The sequence below is a fragment of the Anopheles coluzzii genome, chromosome 3 (assembly GCF_943734685.1).
Source record: "Anopheles coluzzii chromosome 3, AcolN3, whole genome shotgun sequence".
Classification (NCBI taxonomy): Eukaryota; Metazoa; Arthropoda; class Insecta; order Diptera; family Culicidae; genus Anopheles; species Anopheles coluzzii.
Genome location: NC_064671.1, coordinates 49,264,426 through 49,284,183, shown reverse-complemented (window position 1 = coordinate 49,284,183; position 19,758 = coordinate 49,264,426). Strand labels below are relative to the sequence as shown.

The following is a 19,758-nucleotide window of genomic DNA, read 5'->3' as shown; positions in this document are numbered from 1 at the left end:
CATTGTTATGTCACCCGACTGTCATTCATCGTGTCCAGTGGAATACCTATAGTGAGTTAGAAAAGCATTTTTATGTTGTTTACAATAACGCTCGCAGCCGCTAGTTCTTGTGCTCGTGCTGTGCTTGTGCTTAACAAACGCTTTATTTTCATGGTGAATTGGCCAAGGCAGTATTTGTGAAACTTTTAATAAAATTTCTCACCATGGGAACCAAAAGAAAGAATATGGAAGATGAAATGTCCAGGTAAACTCACGAAATATGCAAGCGAATGCAGGTTCATAATTTACGCTTTCCACGATCATTTCAGATTTGAAGCAGAGATATCCAGTGCTACGGTGTCGTACAGTGCGCCGCCAACAGGTCCAGCTGCTGCTGGCAATCCGTTCATACCATCACAGGTACGGACGGTCATCGGATCCCAAACGTACAGCCAAGTACAGCAGAAATTGGCGCAAGTTCCGCCTAGGTTACCACCGCCGCCAATGCCTCCCTTTATGCCTACGTACAGTGCTCAACCGCAACCATTGTTGCCACCCAAATCTTACTCTACGGAACCGACGCCGGTGATTGTTAGCAGTGCGCCGAAGTTGTACACTGCACGACCGACTGTTGGGATTGCTTCGAAATCAGAATCATCTTCTGGACCTTCAACTAGCTCAGCACCGGCTGTCCAGTCGGTAAAATCAATAGAATAGTCGTAGTGTGATAAAACACGGACAATGTTAATAGCCATGTATTTCAAAACAATTTCAGTACGATATCGCAAATATTCAATACGAAATGACCACCAAGATGAAGAAACCCAAAACGGAAAAGTCCGGTCCAAATCCAATAGCTGAGGAAGCTATCAAAGCAGCCCGCGCTTCATCAGCGCTGCAGTCCTTCGGCAACAGTGAACGACGTGGGAAAAAGGATAAAAAAGTGAGTGCGCTTTCAATTTAAATCACAAAATAACATCGGCTTTCCGAGGGAGCGTGAACAGGATTTGATGTGCACTATTGTTGCATAGTGGGGTGTATCGCAGTCGGTTGATATACAACAAAAAGATTAATATGATTTTTTTTACCGTATTATATATTATATGGCATCCCTTCTAAGAACTGCCGAACGATTTAAAGAAAATTGAATTGGAATAACTGGAACCGGTATTAAACCGGTTCTTCTTGGCCGTATCATTCTATGCGATCATGCCGGCATATCCAAGCCTAAACAAGACTGGTTAGTACAACACAATCGACCTGGTCAAAGTCTTTGCTACACGGGACGGACCGGATGGAAATCAAACCCCTCTGGTTTTGTAGCAACAACTGCATCCATTCAATGGACAAATTAATGCTCCTCATCCATTCAATTACTGGGAAAGTTAGAGCGGAAGAAATAACATCAAACAATCTCTTTCTGCGCTTCCGTGAGGAGGTTGCAGTAATTTCTTTCCCTTCTTGTCATTTTTATTATTGTTGTTATAAAAATCTTCTGTCTTTTATCAATCCATCTCTAAAACACATCGTAGTAAAGGGAAACGGGTGTTAGCTTTTTTGCATTTTAGCTACTTAGATTGTTACATTTATATGCTAAATGTACATTTTACGTTGAAAAATCGATCGATAATGGTTCATGGATGGATCATGTGGGAAGAGAATCGATAGCTGGATCACAGTGGATTCTGTATCGGTTTCTTGGCCGGGACAGATTTGTGATAAGTTTCATGACTGACACAGCTCCAGGTACATGTTTTACATCGGGGTAAGGACAAAACTACACGAAGCGCGTTTCCGCAAACGGCGTCGCTGTTTGAGGACGAGATGGGTGCGAGATCTGTTCCAGGAATGGGTTGGATACGGTATCAGTTCCAGGAACGGAGTGGGTTCAAGATAAGCTTCAATAGCGGATGGGTTCAGAATCTTATCAGTCCCAGGGCAGATATGGGTTCGGGATCACTTCCAGGAATGACATGGGGTCCTGGGCCAATATGGGTATGAGATCAATTGCAGGATCGATTTCAGTTCAGACGCAATTCTAGGGACGGTATGTGTTGAAGTATCAATGAGTAGCCACAACGCACTTGAGGCAATTTATTTTCAATCCTTGTACAGTCAAGTCAAACGGTATCCATTAGAGAAGTAGCATTGTTCTTATGGGACGAAGAGTAGTGGTTACGCACTTGAAGCTGCTCATCGTTTTGGACAAAATATACAGTGGTGCTCACCAAATGGATCGTACATTTTCACAGTTTTTTGCAAACATACTTAGCAGTTCTCAATCTAGACTTAAAATACTTACGGTAAGCTAAAACAAAGTTTGCAAAACTATCTTAATTCGAAATGAAACAATTGATATTGCACCTATGAGTATATGGACGAATGTACGACCTTTAACGTCATTACCTAGTTTCATTACCAAAAAGGGTCGTAGGCCTCCCCTGGCTACCATCAAGAAATGAAAAATGTATGGTATTGGCCAACAAGTTTTCTGTGATAGTTAGAAGAATAAGAGTTCACTAAACTAATGGTAATTGTCGTAAGTCGTACTCTCGGACCATATTTTAATGCTCGACCAATTTTTAGTCAACTCACAAAATTTACAGTGAAATAAATCATATTTTAAGATCCTATCCTATTATAATCTAAAATTATAAACATTTTATGGTTAGTCTTCGTTTTGCACAACAACCGTTGTCGGTCAAATCCTGCCTGTGCCACTACTGGGCTTAGCTTTCAGTGACTTGCTGATTACACATAGTAGGATAGTTAGTCCTACGGTCCATTCGGGGCTTGAACCCATGATAGTATTACGAATAGAGTGAATCATTAAAGCAATTAATAAAGGCAATGACAACATGCTAGCTGTTTTTAGGTACAATTGTTGCGTTATTGGATGAAAACTTGAAGTGAAGAGAGTGAGCTTTGCTGAGAGAGCTGTAGCTTTATGTTATTAATAGTATGATGGATCCATAGATTCCATAAATAATAATCATAATAATAATAATGATAATAATAATAATAAAGCCAAATGCATGGCTTCCGACAGCTAGTATAAAAATTAAACTTATTCGACAATTAAATTCATCCATTATAATTTGAATTATTTTCCATCAAACAGCAATTGGTTCGAGTTGCCGGCGGCCAAACTTGGGAGGACATGTCGCTAGCAGACTGGCCGGAGGATGATTTCCGTATCTTCTGCGGCGATCTCGGGAATGACGTGAACGACGAATTGTTGACGCGCACCTTTAACAAGTATCCATCATTTCAACGTGCCAAAGTGATACGCGATAAACGTACGAGCAAGAGCAAAGGCTACGGATTTGTTAGCTTCAAGGATCCGCAGGATTTCATACGAGCTATGAAGGAAATGGACGGTAAGTAGAGAATATTGCGTGGCAGATAACGCATCCTAATGTTTATTGTAAATCCCAATTGTGAGTTTTCATAATCTTTTTTTTAATTAGAATTTCTCTGATAATTACATTACTATATGCGTTGCGCTATACATTGAGTTACATCATGCATTTTTATATTATTGTTGAGAATAATTTTACAGTACAATTTGTAACACTTAGAATGAAACATGTGCTGGAAAGTAGTGCTGCAAGGATAATTTAAAAAAAACACTCCTCTTGTGAATAATTCGCATTCGCTAGTTGAGCGGAGGTTTTACTACTCGGCGGGTTTGTTTGGGTTTGTGTCAAAGTGTCCAAGGCTGGTGCGTTTATCCCATCGGTCCCCAACCATACGATACGAACAACTGCGGTACGGTGTATTGGCGACGCGCAGTATTCACCTTCGATGTACGAACTGATGAAGCACTGTCGACATAGTCTGTATCAGTCCGCAGTTGCTGCGCGTGTACAGCGATGGGTTCGCGATCTAACGGGTACCGGGCGCCAAAGGGAAGTGTCTTCGGCACCAATGGATAGCCGGCACCCTTGGTTGTTGCATCTTCTTGATAGTCAACTAACGAATGCTCGTCTTGCTGTTGTTGTATCCTTAAGAGCTGCTGTTGCTTCAGTTGTTGTTCTTCGTGCTGCTGTTTCTGCAACTGAAGCAATTGCTGTTGCCGTTGCTGCTGTTGCAGCTGCTCCTGCTGCTGCTGATGTTGCTGCTGCTGGTGTAGTTGGTTTTGTGCATAGGCTTTTTGTGCCTTGGTGTAATGGTTAAGGTAAAACATTGAAAATGGCATACCGGAGGCACCCCAGCCACGAGACATAAAGAGATCCTTTTTGATTGCTAATGGCGTCGACGAAGCTACTGTTGGTGCAGCAACGGGGACACCCATAGACTTTGATCCCGCTACAGTCGGTCGATCCGTTCTTATGGTATTCACTGTTTGCCCATCGGAGTCACTGGTGCATGGCATTGAGATGACTCGTTGCGGTACGCTGATTATCACCATCGCCACCAAGCCAAACCAGATACGCGTTAAATAACGACCCTGCAGGTTAGAGGGAAAAATAAAAAAGTGAGTAAGTAGAGGAGGGGAGTCATCGAGAAGAAATAAGGTGAAAATTTGACATGTTTGATGTAATACGAAACGAAGGTCGCGTTCGATGTTTTGCGAAAGATGTACGTAGGGGTTAGAATTTCATGCTTTAAAATCTGCTTGATGCGTGGGGTTTTATTTCACCAGCGCACAAACAAGTGTTGTTTATGGGGGTTTTGCTTTGACAAATTCTCCGGTCTTATTGTTTTTTTCTTCTCTCCAACGATGCTATGGGCAATGATCGCTTTAGCATTGCGCAAGCTTCTGAGATGTATTTACAAGCGGACACATTGTCATAGCATGTTTGTTCGGTTTTTGAGCGGTAATCTGGGTCTGGTGGGCCTTCGTTAAGACGCGCGATTAACAACATAACCGCCATGAGTTCAAGACTCGTAGCGACCACATACTTCATGTGCAGTACTGACTCTATCTTTTAATATAAACGTGTTATACAAAAACATATTTTCTTCATTATACAAACAAGCATTTAGCATATGCAGTTTGGTGACGCTTGCCAAGATGCAGAGAATGTTTCTATATATTTAAACAAATTTTTGTCAGCCATAAAGATTCATGATTTAATAGCAGCAAACCGTTTCCTGATCAGTGTGTTTGTGTGAGCTGTGAATATAAACATTTGTTTACTCTTTTTCTTGGTGGGAATATACCGTTTCGTGGGAATAATATATACTGTGCAGGAAAGAGCACGGTTTGAGATTCCCAGCAACTACTTGTACGACCCTGGCCAGATGATGGACTTTTCTAAAAGTTCACAATCGCAATCAGTTGTAAATATGATCGTAAATAACCACCTACCACTGTTTGTGGGTCTCCGGAGGCTAACGTTTAACTTAATCGGCTACATTGCGGGCGATAGGGGGCATCAGATTCATCCATCCGTTGGTTGGCGGCACGTAGTAAAAACGGCGTTGTCTCCTATCACAGTTCCCTTGCATGCATGATGCTCACGGTCAGTTGTTTGTTTCGGAATTTCTTGTTTGGTTTCATTTTCGTCTATTTTAGGCGCTAGGCGCGATCTGTTTACCTTCAAGGGTGGGAATATTTATACCAACTGTGTGAGAGTGTGTGAGCGAAACGATAATTACCGGCAAGTCCCGATTGACCGATGTGCACTGATTAGAATAGGCAGTAATTAATTTCTCGGGGAGCGTTCAGTGTGTTCAGTGTGACTGCAAACGATAACGTACCGACTGTTTCTAGAGCCAGTAGTGTGAGAGCCTTCTTTTTTTTTGCTAGCTGCACTGGAAAAATGCAATGAAAGTGCAAGAACATACAAATAAACAAACAAACAAACAGATTGGCGATCACTTGCTTGTGGGTGGATGTTATCGCACGATCTATTGGTTTGTTGATCGAGCGACCGAAGTTCAGTTCCGGAGCAAAAGGGTATAGTAACATTTCTACGCCTCATGCCATGCGGTGTACCAATGACTGAGCATGTTAGTATATTTTCTACACGCACTTGATGTTGCAAAAAGGCTGCTTATTAATATTATTATTATTATTATCATTACAGCAATGAAAAGAATGCTCTCATTGACTCAATCAAGTGATTTATTTTTCGTTCGAGTGAAAACCAATAAATCATATTACATTACTAATGATTGTGCTTTGAATAGTAAAGCTTCGTTTTACGGCGTAATTTAACCATGACTGACCGAGACTGGATCTTGGCGAGGAATCTAATCATTTGGCATGTGTATTATTTACTAGTGCCTGCAGCTTGCACACTACGAAGTGCCTGAGTGTCACATTTGGTCTCATGATTGCAGCTAGTGTTTGTAAGCTTTGGCTGATGTAAATGTATATAATAGTGCGCCGCATGTGCGCCGCTCTCAAAAAGAGGCTGCCCTAGGGTCACAGTAATATGAATCATAGTAACGAGAAGAGGAAAAAAACCCTTATACCGAAAATCTTATGTACTAGTATTGTATAACAATACGGGAAAGCAAAAATCGTCCAAGGTGCAAGCTCAAAAAGAGAGTTATTGGTTTCCTAACTGAACCTTGTTTGACGACATTTGTTCACCTCGTGATACTGAGAGCAGCCATGAAGGCGTCTAGTGGAACGTGCCGCCCCGATCGTGAGATGAATTATCTCAACCCAAAACTTTGACATTCAATAGCTATTATATGGTTTTATTCTCGGGTGTGTTCTTCTTGCCAACCTGGTCGAAGTTTGTTATCGTCCCTTGTGAGTTCGAACGATACAGGAATGATAATGTTGAGATGAGATGAGATTTTTATATCTTTCATTTTGTGTGATGTTTATGCGGGCTCTGGCTATTTGATTAGTTAGTACCTGCCTATAGCTCTCGCATGTCGCCATTTTTTGTTTTTTTAATTCATTATGCTGTTGATCAAGTTGGTGCTCTAATTAGCTACAAAGGTATGCAATTGAATTAAAAGGGCATTTACATGGAGCAGAGCTTGGTGATCTAATTTTTGGAATTAATGTTAATATTAACGATGCTCAAGTACGCGACGGTACGGTTTGGTGGTGTTCTATCCGCAATTTGAGAAATGCTGACGACATTAGCATGTACATAAATTATTATTAAATTTAAAATATTAACATAAACGACTTAAGCAATACTTTCGTTGTATAGAAAAATAAGAACTATTTTACGGGTATTTGTACTTATAACTGTTTGTAAACACAATGTAATATAACTGCCATAGTTTTTTTTATTTAATATGACCACGGGGGCGGTCCCTTGGTACAGTCGAACGACTCAATAATATGGCCGTCATGGGTTCAAGCCTAGAATGGACCGTCCCCCGGACTACTGACTATTCGGGATACATGGAATTGCTGAATAAGTAGGAGAAGAAATAATTTAAGATTGACAAAACACCGAACGAAAATAACGGAAAATGCTGCATTTTGAATCAATCGAGCCAAAGTTACTGTTGGTTACTAGGCGTCTCCATTGATTCCGATCGGTAAATCATGTTCTGCGTTGGGTGAAATAATCTTGCGTACTCCGACCCGGGGTTTCCAGACCACAAATCGAGGACACTATGTTGACGAGCGCAGCTCAGACAACCGACCTCATCTTTCCGCACTATCTTGTTTGTGAGGCAGCAGCTCAGCTCAAAGATTTGTTTGTCTGTGTTAATCCGGTACACATGTGGCGTGAGAACGGTTTGAAACTAGAAAACAAATCCACCTTCACATTCGACGTTTCTCAGACGGGGGAGGATGTAAAGCCCGTAACAGGATTTAATGATGTTGTTACGGCTGTAGAGCGTTTGCCGACATAAAGGTGACCGTGTATCTCGGGAATGGTGCTTGCGCATTGATAGAGAAGTGCTTATTGATACGTGTTACCAGGAGCTCTTATGTGTGTGTGTTCAAGAGGTCAAACAAGATGCAGGCGTACGGCGGATGACTATTGAGATGGTATTCTAATCAAGCAGTCGGTAAATAGGAAACGAAAGGCAGACAATACGTTATTAACGCCTAACCCGGCAATGGTAATAGCGGTAAGGCTGGAAGGGTGTCGAATTCGATCGCTGTTTTAGCGCAGAACTATGTACATCATGTCTTTATGAGGTGTATGTAAATTAGAAGATGGAAATTATTGGGAATGGCAATAGTTAGCGGTTGTGTTATCGTATTCTATTCTTACCTTGTCCATTTTGAGCCGTATACTGAGCAGGATGTTGTATGAACTTTCCAAAAACACAGATGATCAGCTTGTTACCTAAACGGTTGTCTCCGAGGTCGTTCAGGATATTGCAGTTCTAATTTTAGCACGTGAAGTCTACAAGAACTTGCTTTATAGGTTTCCGAACAGAACCAGGTTCTCAACAGCAGTACCGCAGGTGGGCTTCAACATAAAGGACAGTCCTTTACGCACTTGCTTTCCAAGCATAATTCACACACGTCCAAGCACTCCCAATTCAATCCAGCTGAATAAGTGTTGGAAACAGCATGATGCTAAGTTATAAGCTAATTAGATTGCACTATTTTGCTACGCAAGTTTCACTGTTCACTGTACCGCATCGCCGACAACAACACACGGGGGCCACCACGTAGAACCAATGCAATTCCGAGCCATCGGAGCAAATTTAAAACCCGAATCGCTTGTCGTGGAGATGTCTCGGACAGCTGCCAATATTAGTCGAACCGATCTTGAAATGGAAACGGTTGTTGTTTTTAGTTAAAACTTTGTCGATAGCTAGCTGAGAGCAATTAAACTCCGAAACGGAAACAAACAATCCCACACCAACTGAAACGGTTGCGAATCGTTTGAAATTCTGCGGCAGAATGTTAGCACCCGGCTGCTGGAGTGTGGCTTTTATCAACATCCTCTCATTCTGCACCGGTGCGAATGCGAACGAACAGTGAGCAATCGGTAGTGATGAAACGAGAGAGAGCGAAACAGAGAGCAACAGATGCTTTCGTTGTTATCACAGACAACAAGCAGCAGTGGGTCTTCGTCGGGTGGGCGCACACAGCAGTAGAATGTTTAGTAGCTCCTTGACTGTTGCCTACAATGAGTGGCTCTACTCACTCGCCAAGCAGTGAGTGGTTCCAGTGAGTGATGCAACGGTTATCAGGAAAGCACGCTCGCACGTCTGGTACAGGACGACTGGGGAGAGCAAAAAAAAAAATAATAATCCGCTCCTCAGAAGTGATTGGAAGGTAATAAAGCGTGACAAAATAGCAACAATTTGTCGTGCTGGTGGCGGCAGGATGCACATGGCTCTCCGTTTGGACTTTGGCATGAATGCGCGCCAAAATGTTTTTACTTGCTGTGATGTGCTGATCACTGATCAAGTGATCAAGTGTACAGACGGCTTCAGAAAAAAAGGGTGAATGGCATTTTGCAGTGGAAAGGGAAACACAGATCTGAACATGTTGTAGCATCATCGTAATGCTAAAAGACAAGAAAAATAAATCTATCACTGAATTCACACTATTAGTTCCATATTGTTTGGCAAAATTTCGCCTGCGAATGTAATTGCTGTACTGCTACAGAATCATGCACTGTTGTGTATGGTGTTACGGGGAAAAGGGGAAAACTTCTCCTGCAAATGAATTTTCATCTCGCACGTACTGTCGTGAAACCAGCATTTGCTTATATAAATGCCTAGAAATGATTTGTTGTTCAAGCTTGGTCACTGTTTGCATGCTTACCACTCTTGGCTGACATTTGATCTACATCCGCCTACATCAGGGCATCATCACTACGGCCCACCATGGTGTTAAACCGTGCCCATGGTTAATCAATTCAAAAACAAGACCTTTGGCAGGAGCCTACAGTAATCTACATATTTGTGCAATAAGCTATCAATATGGCCACCGGACGAGAAAACCCGATCGAGAACAATAAAACAGTTAAAAATGTGAAGAAGAAAAGTACGGGGTGCATTAACGCTACAAATGCAAACAACATTGATCACGCATCCTTCCTAAGGTATTGCGTGTGTGAACCTTGTTCGGGCCAGAATAAGAGCTGCTCCTGCAGTATACTGTATTAAATGGAACATATTTTCCTAGCAATCCCTTGGTTTAGTCGTCATCTTGCACGATTTTAACAAGCCAATCATGGGTTCGAGTCTCTTATGGGGCCGTTCCCCGCAGCAAGAACTGACTTAAATCTGCCGGCTGCGTGGTATCTTATTAAATCTCAATAGCATGACCACGTCAGATATGAACTGGTTCTGCAGTTAGTTCATTAAAAACCAAGAAGGTCTGCTTGCTACCACCATAATTTCTTTCATAAGAAAAAGAGAATATTTTTTTGTTTTTTTTTCTTTCGTTGTTTTATATGTTTATGCATATTACATTCAATGTTCAATGATTGTGTAAATCTAGGTAACGCGCTCATAAGGAATATATTTTTCAATGAGATTTTCGTAAAATGTTTGAAATTTTGATATAACCTTTTGTTATTATTACATTAACCCCTATAATTAATAACTCGATCGATTTACAACCAAATAAACCTTAGCTGCCAAGCTGGCGTTTGGGGTAGTGTTGTCCGGTGTGGCCTTGTGTTATGGAATAGTATGTTATATAACAACCGTCATGGAATGAATGTCATTTTGGCGGTATCCCAAAGCAAACAACCAACCAAATTGATAGATATTGGTTATTTTCAAATTTAAATCGCTTTTACAATTAATTTTAACAATAATTTCACACAAGTCACAACATTCATTACCAGCCATTTTTGACAGAATGCATCATATTTCAGTTTATCTTGTAGTAATTATGAGTAGTAATTAAAATAAAGTTAAATTTGTATTATCTTTTTTGTGGCGCCTTCGATCTGCCTTATGAAATTGCCTATAATTTACATATTTTGCTTTCGGTTTGCCTCTTTTGCTACGCTTAAAAGAATTCTAGTACTTAAGCGGTTATCATGATGATCATGAATAAACATAGCAAAGGAATTTCTAATGTAAGCTGAGCTATAGACTTTATAACACAAATTTCGGCACACCTGCAGTGCCTTCCGTTTGTCTGGCATTATTGGCCAACCTGTACCAGAAATGATTTCATTTTGACTATGCCGATAGTATTCAAATATGTGTGTGCGCTGTATGGCTTGATGCATAATGCTTTTGTCTGGAAGAATCGAATAGAAAGCCTTGACAGCTAGGAAGTATTCCCATCCCCCAAGCACATACCGCGGGTGCAAGGGCGTTAATGCGTCACTGGTCCAGTTCGCAGTCGGTGTCTCGCGAGCGAAATTAATTCTTCCCTTCCGATCATCCATCATTGAAGATGGATTAATGCGGCGTGTCTCCTTCGCGTTCCTTGTACAGAATACGAAGCCAAGTGGTTTGCTGAAACACCACTTACCAAAGTCATTGGAAACAAAAAGTGGAAATCGTAAATAAATAAGATACAGAACCAACGCACACACAGGCGGTCCAGTCGGCCCGGTTGTTGAAAAACATCGGGTCAGTCGGTGCTGTGATCGGCATTCAAATCGGAAAATTAGAATTGCTACCGACTATGGCCATGTGTACGAGACGGACGAGTGATCACTGGTACTGTAAAAAACAGACAAAAAACCGGAGCGGTCCGTAGCTATGGGCGACCTTATTTACCTGCGAAAAGTCGAATATTTTGCATCAATTGCACCGAAGCTCGAACGAATGCATGAAAGCACAGTTCCGTGTACCAGGGTGCCGCCATATGTCGGCCAGGGAAACGAAGCGTTATGGCCACATAATTGCGGATTCATAATTGCCATTGTGAGGAACCATTCTTGCCCAGAGTAGTGTAACGAGTGACTGAAGTGGGTGCGTTGTCAGTTTCCATGGAAACAGAGCATTGAGCCGAGCAGGGATAGCAGCAGTGCGTAGCAGCCTAAACGCCCAAATTGGCGGTAACGTTTGCTTTAAGCTACTGAAATGATAAACGGTGATATCAACATCATCATATCGATTGGCGCCGTCCTTGTACGCGTGAGCCAATTGAATGCCCCAGGGCGCTAGACTTACCGTTTAATTCTTCGGCTGGTATTGATTGGGAAGGTTAATTTTTGCGCCATAGCCGTGTGTTTCACGATGCGTAAAATATAGAGTGTGCTTGTGAAGGTGGAAATGGGGCGCGCGTGGGCTTCGTGCACGGGAAGCAATGTAACGATTGTATGATTGATATTTGATAGGCGACGGGAAAGCCTCGGACGAAAGACTGTAAGTACGAACGTAAATCAATAAAGGCAGAGGATGGCTCGGTGGGGTATGAAAATTGACATTGAATAGGCAACATGTGATTACCTACTGACATTAAGTACTCGTTTCATGCAGCAGCTTTAGCTTTGCTGATCGGCAAAGGTTACAGGCAAAAACCTTTGTACAACGTTGGTAGCAAAATGAGGCAAAACGGAAAACTTTCTTTTAATACTTACGACTTTGCACTACTACTGCTAATACTACTACTACTATTAGTAGTCAGCTTACACAGTCGTGGGAAATGTGTCCGAGATACGAAAATGTCACGCTAAAAGTCTGCTGGCACACAGATTAGCTTAAAGGTGCTCCTGAAAGATGTTGGTGTGAATTGTGTAGCTATATTTTTCACTTCGATGTTAAAAACTTCTTGTTCAATTGTTTGCGGGCAGTCTTTTGCTGTAGTGGAAGAATACTGATGGGAAACTACACACTGTAGGGTAGAAAGTTTTGCGGACAAAGTGCAACGCCTAGCCGGCACAGAATGGTATAACCTGCTTTTGACTCCATTAGTGACATTTATGACGGTTGATTGCTGCTGCATTGGGAAGCCACAGGTGTTCCTCGAACTTGACCCACACACCTTAGATGAACGCAATAGAAACACGTGCATGTGGTACGTACAAGTGTAGGGGAGTGGGTTTGTTATTGTTATTTTAAGGTCGTGTTGTACGAAATCGGATATTCTGTTTTCCGTGGAGTTTGAGAACATAGTTCAGACTGTTTGAATTTTGAACCATTTCAGTGTTTTGTGACTGTTTCCTAAATTGGAGAGAAAGATAACCATGTTTTGCCAGTGCAAGATACACTAACAAATACGGTCGCTGTTATCAATTGTTCGTTTGAATAGACGTGAATTCTCTTTCCTTTTTCGTTTCCTCCGTAGGACGCTACGTGGGTAGTAGACCAATCAAGCTACGCAAAAGCACGTGGAAAAATCGCAGCATCGATGTGGTACGTAAGAAGGAGAAGGAAAAACAAGCGCTGCTCAGCCTCTTCAATCAGAGTTAGTACGACGTGGAAGCATCGCCAAGGAGGAGCCATGTGCATGTCAATTTCGGCACACCACATTCTGTTAAGCTGATCTTTCTTCATTTGGAACCGTGGAAATATAGTTTGCAATTGTAAAAAAGTGTTTATGAGAAATATTAAAAGACAGACACCATACTTGCGTGTAGATTTAGATAATTTATGGTACGCTAGCTTCGAAAAATAATATCACTCAGCAATAAGATCAATCTATATCATACCAAACATTCACTGTAGAAATATCGTTCAGCTTGAACAAGTTATTTTTAACTATTTGTTTTTCTTTCGAGCGAACAAGAGGTGAGTACTGCGCATTTTAAATCGTATTTTTTGTAATTTTATTAAACAAATGTAATTTTTCTCGAACCAGAAGACGATTTTAGCATTTCTTTTCACATTTCTTGGAATTAGAACATAAGCAATAATAATCGTTTCGTTAATAAAGCCCTCAATTAGTGAATGTAATTGTTTTATACAAAAAATAAAGTTACGACATGTTTCAATCATGGTTTTAATAGAGCCTCTGTGGTCGAAACCCTAGAAAGACCAACAATATTCGTACTACTAAGCGAGAAATATAATGAAAGGTTATTTTTTTCGTGCTTACCTTTTTTATGTAAGTTATTTGAAATATTTTATGTAAGTGTTTTCATTTAAAAAGTACAGATAAAACATTCAATTTATTTAAAAGTATGTCTAAATCTATCTTGTGGTGACAATGCGGTCTTGTCTTGTGTCATGCCTAGATGCTCGAATGCTCGACCCTGTGAATCGAAGCAGTAAAACGTACGCCAAGGTGTTAATACACATTGCATCTAGTTATCGCTGGCACATCATTCTTTAAGTAACGCTGCAAAATGAGCGTGTTCGAGCCGGACTGTGGCAATTTTGAAGGGCCTAATGAGTTGGTATTGAATCTTCAAGACATTGCAGCGATACCGAAGCTATCGTCAGAGCTGGTTGATAATGGTTCAGTTTATAGCGAGAAAAAGGATGAAAGCTGTGAAGTAAAAATAAAGGTATGGGACTAAACATTTAAATTCAAAGCTATCGAAATAATTATCATTTAATACTTATATTTTCCTTCCAGCACTATGAAGGACCAAGAAACAGCAAGAATGAACCGTGCGGTAATGGCTTTGCAAAATTTACCAACGGTGATCATTATGAAGGATCGTTCCGAAAAGGAGTATTTTCCGGACAGCAGGGCGTATTGCGGCAAAGAACGGGCCATCGTTACGTCGGCGCTTTCCGCAAAGGTCTTCGCGAAGGACGTGGCATACAAACTTACCCAGATTGTTCCACCTATAATGGCGACTGGTTGAGGGGAGTGCGTCATGGGTACGGTGTATATGTGTACTCGAACAAGGATGTTTACGAGGGAAACTGGTGCATGGACAAAAAGCATGGCATAGGAGTGTACACATTTGCCGAAAACGGACTACGTCTGCGCGGATCCTGGAGCGAAGGACATTTGGCTGGTCCGGTGGAGGTATTGTTTGGCAGCATCCGCTACCATGGCACGTGGGATGGAACGGTGTTATCAGATGCTCACGATAGTGTTTTTAACATTGCGTCGAAGTATTTGCTGCGAGGAATTATTAAGTCAGGATCATTTGATGAGTACGTGTGGACACCCAGTGAGATAGAGCGGTACAATTTTGCTCACCTCCCATTAGAACCGCTCCCAGCCCCTATCCCAATGATGGAATGCCATCAGTGCGATAGTTCTGATGATTCAACAACGGATGCATGATCAATGATTGCTAACACAATAGCTTGTGATTGAAGGTGAAATTTGAAGTCATACAAAAACAAACACATTTTGGCTTTTTTGGTACGAAAATTATTGTTTTTTTTTTTTGCTTATGCATTTTTTTTTTATTTATATAATTTCGATTTTACATTAAAAACAACAACAAATTTATTTCAATTATTCTTTTTGGTGTGTGATCGATCACTAGAGCATTTATTATCAAGTCACGTATGTTGTCAAGTCTTTCATTTAACACCCTATAGATGGCATACATACATTGTTACTAGCTGCTAACACCGACGTATTCGTGCAATATAAAAACGTTAAATTTTATAAAAATAAGCTTCATTTTCTTGAAATTTAAGGCTATCTACGTGACGAAATGTGTAATAATTTGACCCATCAAAAACAAATTATGCCGTGTTCGTCATGACGAACGATCACTGGAAGATATGACAAATATGTTCATCCACAAGGTGTTATGGGTGAAGTGATTAGTGAGAACTGGCGCTTATAAACATTATGTTTTGATACTTTTAAACTATTTTGCGGAAAAGGGTAATTTCAGAACATAACATCAAGCAATTTACCATTAAACACCGAGTTAACAACTGACATAACTGTCATTTTGAAATGATTACAGTAGAGGCAATGCTGACCGTATTTGACAAAGTTTTATTGCCTTCCGAAATTGTTTAACAGCCTAAAAGTTTGCTAGGCTCCGGCTTTTGTATTTTTGCCATCTGTATGATTGCAATAATGGCTAAATAGATTGTAATCGATTAATACAATCACACAGTTGGTGCTCAAACGTGCCAACAACAGAGTGCGGAATGCAGCCAACATAGTGTGTTGTGTGGTCGGCCGCCATCGACGTCATCATACTGTCAGTGTAAAAGTGCGCCAAAAGATTCGCTTCGTTCATTGTTTTCCCTTGTGCATTGGCGATCAGACGGAACTTTTGTGCGGTGAATTTAAGTGTTTTACAGTTCTGTGATTTGTATTTTATTAGTTTTGTTGAGTAAAATATTTTACCCCTCAAGATGGTTCTAAAGCCAAACAAGATGTATGTCTTCAAGCGTGGTAAGTGCTGTACTACAAAGTTCTGCCCGAACTTGTCAATCGGTACACGATTCTTTAATCGTCTTGTCCTTTGTCCCAATTAAGATGGCCGGAAGGAGGAAGTGCATCTGGACAAAATCACGTCAAGGATACAGAAGCTTTGCTATGGGCTGAACATGGATTTCGTCGATCCGGTAAGTTGGTAATCGGGCGAATGAATTCGGTACGGCTGGCTCCCACTGTCACCCCCGGAAGTGAGTCGGTTCAAGCGGAAAACCTCGTTCTAAGCCAGCTTGACGTTTCCGGTTGAATTATACCGTAACTTTCCCTTTTCTTTCCGGTGCAGGTTGCTATAACATTGCGTGTAATCAATGGGCTCTACTCAGGTGTAACGACGCAGGAGCTTGACAATCTAGCCGCCGAAACGGCAGCCACCCTAACGACTGATCATGCCGACTACGCGATTTTGGCTGCTCGACTGGCCGTTTCCAACCTGCACAAGGAAACGAAGAAACAATTTTCTGGTAAGTGAATGAATTTCCCTACGAAATGTATCGTAGGATAAGCACTTCTACCATTGCGTCCGTGCTGCGCTGTGACAGCTGTGCGTCCATTTGATGCGGGTGCTGTGTTAGGGTCTGTACAGGAATATTCCTGTACTCCTTTTCGACCGTTACAAAGTGTGACGTCACACGGCTCGTGTGATGATGGAATGATTGTTTTCCTGAACAGGCGGAACTATTTGTTTTTGTGTTACTTTTAGGTTAATGCAGTGTTATCTATTACTTTTTCATTTAACTTAATGTGCATCCTGTTAAACGTTACATTACATCTTATGTGTTGGATTTTCTTTTACTCTTTCTTACAGAGGTTATGCATGATCTGTACATGATGGAGAACGAGTTTCTGAAAACGAAATCTCCCATGATCTCGGACTTTCATTACAAGGTGATAATGGATAACGCCGACCGGCTGAACTCGGCCATCATTTACGATCGCGACTTCGGGTACAACTATTTCGGCTTTAAAACCTTGGAACGATCATACTTGCTGAAGATCAAGGGAAAAATCGTCGAGCGCCCCCAGCACATGCTGATGCGCGTTGCTATTGGCATCCATGGCGAGGACATCGATGCAGCGATCGAGACCTACAATCTGCTGTCCGAGCGTTACTTTACCCACGCCTCACCAACTATGTTTGCGGCGGCCACGCAGCGTCCCCAGCTTTCGTCCTGCTTCCTGTTGACCATGTCCGAAGATAGCATTGAGGGCATCTATGACACGCTGAAGCAGTGTGCCCTAATTTCAAAGTCGGCCGGTGGCATCGGACTGAACGTGCACTGTATCCGCGCGAAGGGAACGTACATCTCCGGTACGAACGGGATTTCGAACGGTCTGGTGCCGATGCTGCGCGTCTACAACAATACGGCACGGTACGTCGATCAGGGTGGCAACAAGCGGCCTGGAGCATTCGCCATCTATCTCGAGCCGTGGCATGGCGATATATTCGAGTTTCTCGATCTGAAGAAAAACACCGGCAAGGAGGAGGTCCGCGCACGGGACATGTTTTACGCACTCTGGATACCGGACCTGTTCATGCAGCGTGTGGAGGCGAACGAAATGTGGAGCCTGATGTGCCCGCACGATTGTCCCGGTCTATCGGACACCTGGGGCGAAGAGTTCGAGAAGCTGTACACGGGGTACGAGAAAGAGGGTCGCTTTATGCGGCAGGTGAAGGCGCAGGATCTGTGGTTTGCGATCATCGAATCGCAGGTGGAAACCGGCGTACCGTACATGCTGTACAAGGATGCTTGCAATCGTAAAAGTAACCAGCAGAATATCGGCACCATCAAATGTTCCAACTTGTGCACTGAAATTGTAGAGTACTCGTCGAAGGATGAGGTAGCGGTATGCAATCTGGCCTCGATCGCCTTGAACATGTTTGTAAAGCAAGACAAAACGTATGACTTTGCAAAGCTGAAGGAAGTCGCTAAGACCGTAACGCGCAATCTGAACAAAATCATTGATGTCAATTACTATCCCGTGCCGGAGGCTAAGCGCTCCAATATGCGCCACAGGCCGATCGGGATCGGCGTGCAGGGCATGGCCGATGCGTTCATCCTGATGCGCTATCCGTACGAAAGCGAAGAGGCTCAAAAGCTAAATCAGCAAATATTCGAAACCATCTACTACGGCGCGCTGGAAGCGAGCTGTGAGTTGGCCGCTCGAGATGGACCGTACGAGACGTACGAGGGCAGTCCGGTGAGCAAGGGCATCTTGCAGTACGAGATGTGGAACAAGGAACCGACGGATCTGTGGAACTGGGCCGAGTTGAAGGAAAAGATCGCCAAGCACGGTATTCGCAATTCGCTGCTGTTGGCCCCGATGCCGACGGCTTCCACGGCACAAATTCTCGGCAACAATGAATCGTTCGAGCCGTACACGTCGAACGTTTACAATAGGCGCGTGCTGTCGGGCGAGTTCCAGGTGGTGAACCATCATCTTCTGCAGGATTTGACCAACATGGGTCTGTGGGATCTCGACATGAAGAACGAAATTCTGTCCAACAATGGATCGATCCAAAAGATTGCGGCTATACCGCAGGAAATTCGCGACCTGTACAAAACGGTATGGGAGATCTCGGTGAAAACGTGCATCAAAATGGCCGCAGATCGTGGCGCGTTTATCGATCAGTCGCAATCGTTCAACATTCACGTCGCGGAGCCAAACTATGGCAAGCTGACGTCGATCCATTTCTATGGCTGGAAGATGGGATTGAAAACTGGCATGTACTATCTGCGTACCAAGCCGGCCGTAAATGCGATCCAGTTTACGGTGGACAAGACGAAGCTGCAAAACGGTAACGAGTCGAACGTCAGTCGCATGTCGAATGGTGTGGGCGAAGGTACGCCACCGCGGGCGGGGCAGATGCGTCGTTCGATGCTGAACGGAAGTACCAGTACGCCAATGCGGGGTGGCGAACACCACGACTCTAATGGAGCATCGGAACAGCAGCAGCAGCAGCAAACGCAAGAGAATGGTTCATTTGCGGAAAGAAACCGTAGAATGGCGGAGATGGTATGCTCGCTGGAAAACAAAGACGAGTGCATGATGTGTGGATCGTAGGTGGGAAGTGTAACACTTATTTATGATAAGATTTGCTGTCATCCATTTTTATGTCTTATTCGCACATTATGTGTTTTTTTTTTGTTAAGTTAAGAGCTAGATAAATGGTTTAAAATAAACTTACAACTTTTCTGATATGCATTATTATCCATCTTTGCGAATCTTGCTGCTGTAATGAACAGTAGATAAGCATGAGTCACATACATTTAATAATAATAATCGCGGTACCATTAATATTTATGGATATTTCGCTAGGTTTTGTCGAAAGAAAAACGATGGTAATCTTGTGTGTGTGTGTGTGTGTGTGTGTGTGTGTGTGTGTGTGCCTATGTGCTGTTTTTTAGGTGTGCAAAATGTTAACGGTAATCGATGCCAAAGCAAGCAAAAACATTATACACAACGTTTCGTGTCCTTGGATCAATGGTAAGAGGTATTGGAAATTCTATTTATTCGCTGAGAAAGTTCCGCATCTCTTCATTTAATCAGTCACCGAAATTTGCTATGTACACTGAAAAACGATGAATGAATTAAGATAAATGATGATTGAAAATCCACATTATCAACTGAAAAGAGAAAATAATTCG

General features: G+C 42.3%; 5 protein-coding genes across 5 annotated transcripts in view; 3 read left to right on the top strand and 2 right to left on the bottom strand.

Moving 5' to 3' along the window:
- Positions 1-19,758, bottom strand: part of LOC120955427 (60S ribosomal protein L24) — a 245,605-nt gene that overhangs the window by 216,338 nt on the left and 9,509 nt on the right. The gene's annotated exons all lie outside the window — the stretch shown is intronic.
- On the top strand, positions 64-13,368 carry LOC120957687 (RNA-binding protein 42). The gene is made up of 5 exons (XM_040380006.2): positions 64-244; positions 309-678; positions 755-922; positions 3,101-3,359; positions 13,088-13,368. The coding sequence occupies exons 1-5, from the start codon at positions 204-206 to the stop codon at positions 13,210-13,212; spliced, it is 963 nt and encodes a 320-aa protein (XP_040235940.1). The 5' UTR covers positions 64-203; the 3' UTR covers positions 13,213-13,368.
- LOC120960720 (uncharacterized) lies at positions 3,365-8,907 on the bottom strand. Its single transcript, XM_040384384.2, has 2 exons — positions 8,136-8,907; positions 3,365-4,432 (listed from the first exon to the last, which is right to left on the bottom strand). The coding sequence occupies exons 1-2, from the start codon at positions 8,142-8,144 to the stop codon at positions 3,710-3,712; spliced, it is 732 nt and encodes a 243-aa protein (XP_040240318.2). The 5' UTR covers positions 8,145-8,907; the 3' UTR covers positions 3,365-3,709.
- On the top strand, positions 13,848-15,071 carry LOC120957688 (radial spoke head 1 homolog). Its single transcript, XM_040380007.2, has 2 exons — positions 13,848-14,249; positions 14,321-15,071. The coding sequence occupies exons 1-2, from the start codon at positions 14,088-14,090 to the stop codon at positions 14,984-14,986; spliced, it is 828 nt and encodes a 275-aa protein (XP_040235941.2). The 5' UTR covers positions 13,848-14,087; the 3' UTR covers positions 14,987-15,071.
- On the top strand, positions 15,888-19,322 carry LOC120960721 (ribonucleoside-diphosphate reductase large subunit). Its single transcript, XM_040384385.2, has 4 exons — positions 15,888-16,069; positions 16,154-16,242; positions 16,395-16,572; positions 16,917-19,322. The coding sequence occupies exons 1-4, from the start codon at positions 16,030-16,032 to the stop codon at positions 19,172-19,174; spliced, it is 2,565 nt and encodes an 854-aa protein (XP_040240319.2). The 5' UTR covers positions 15,888-16,029; the 3' UTR covers positions 19,175-19,322.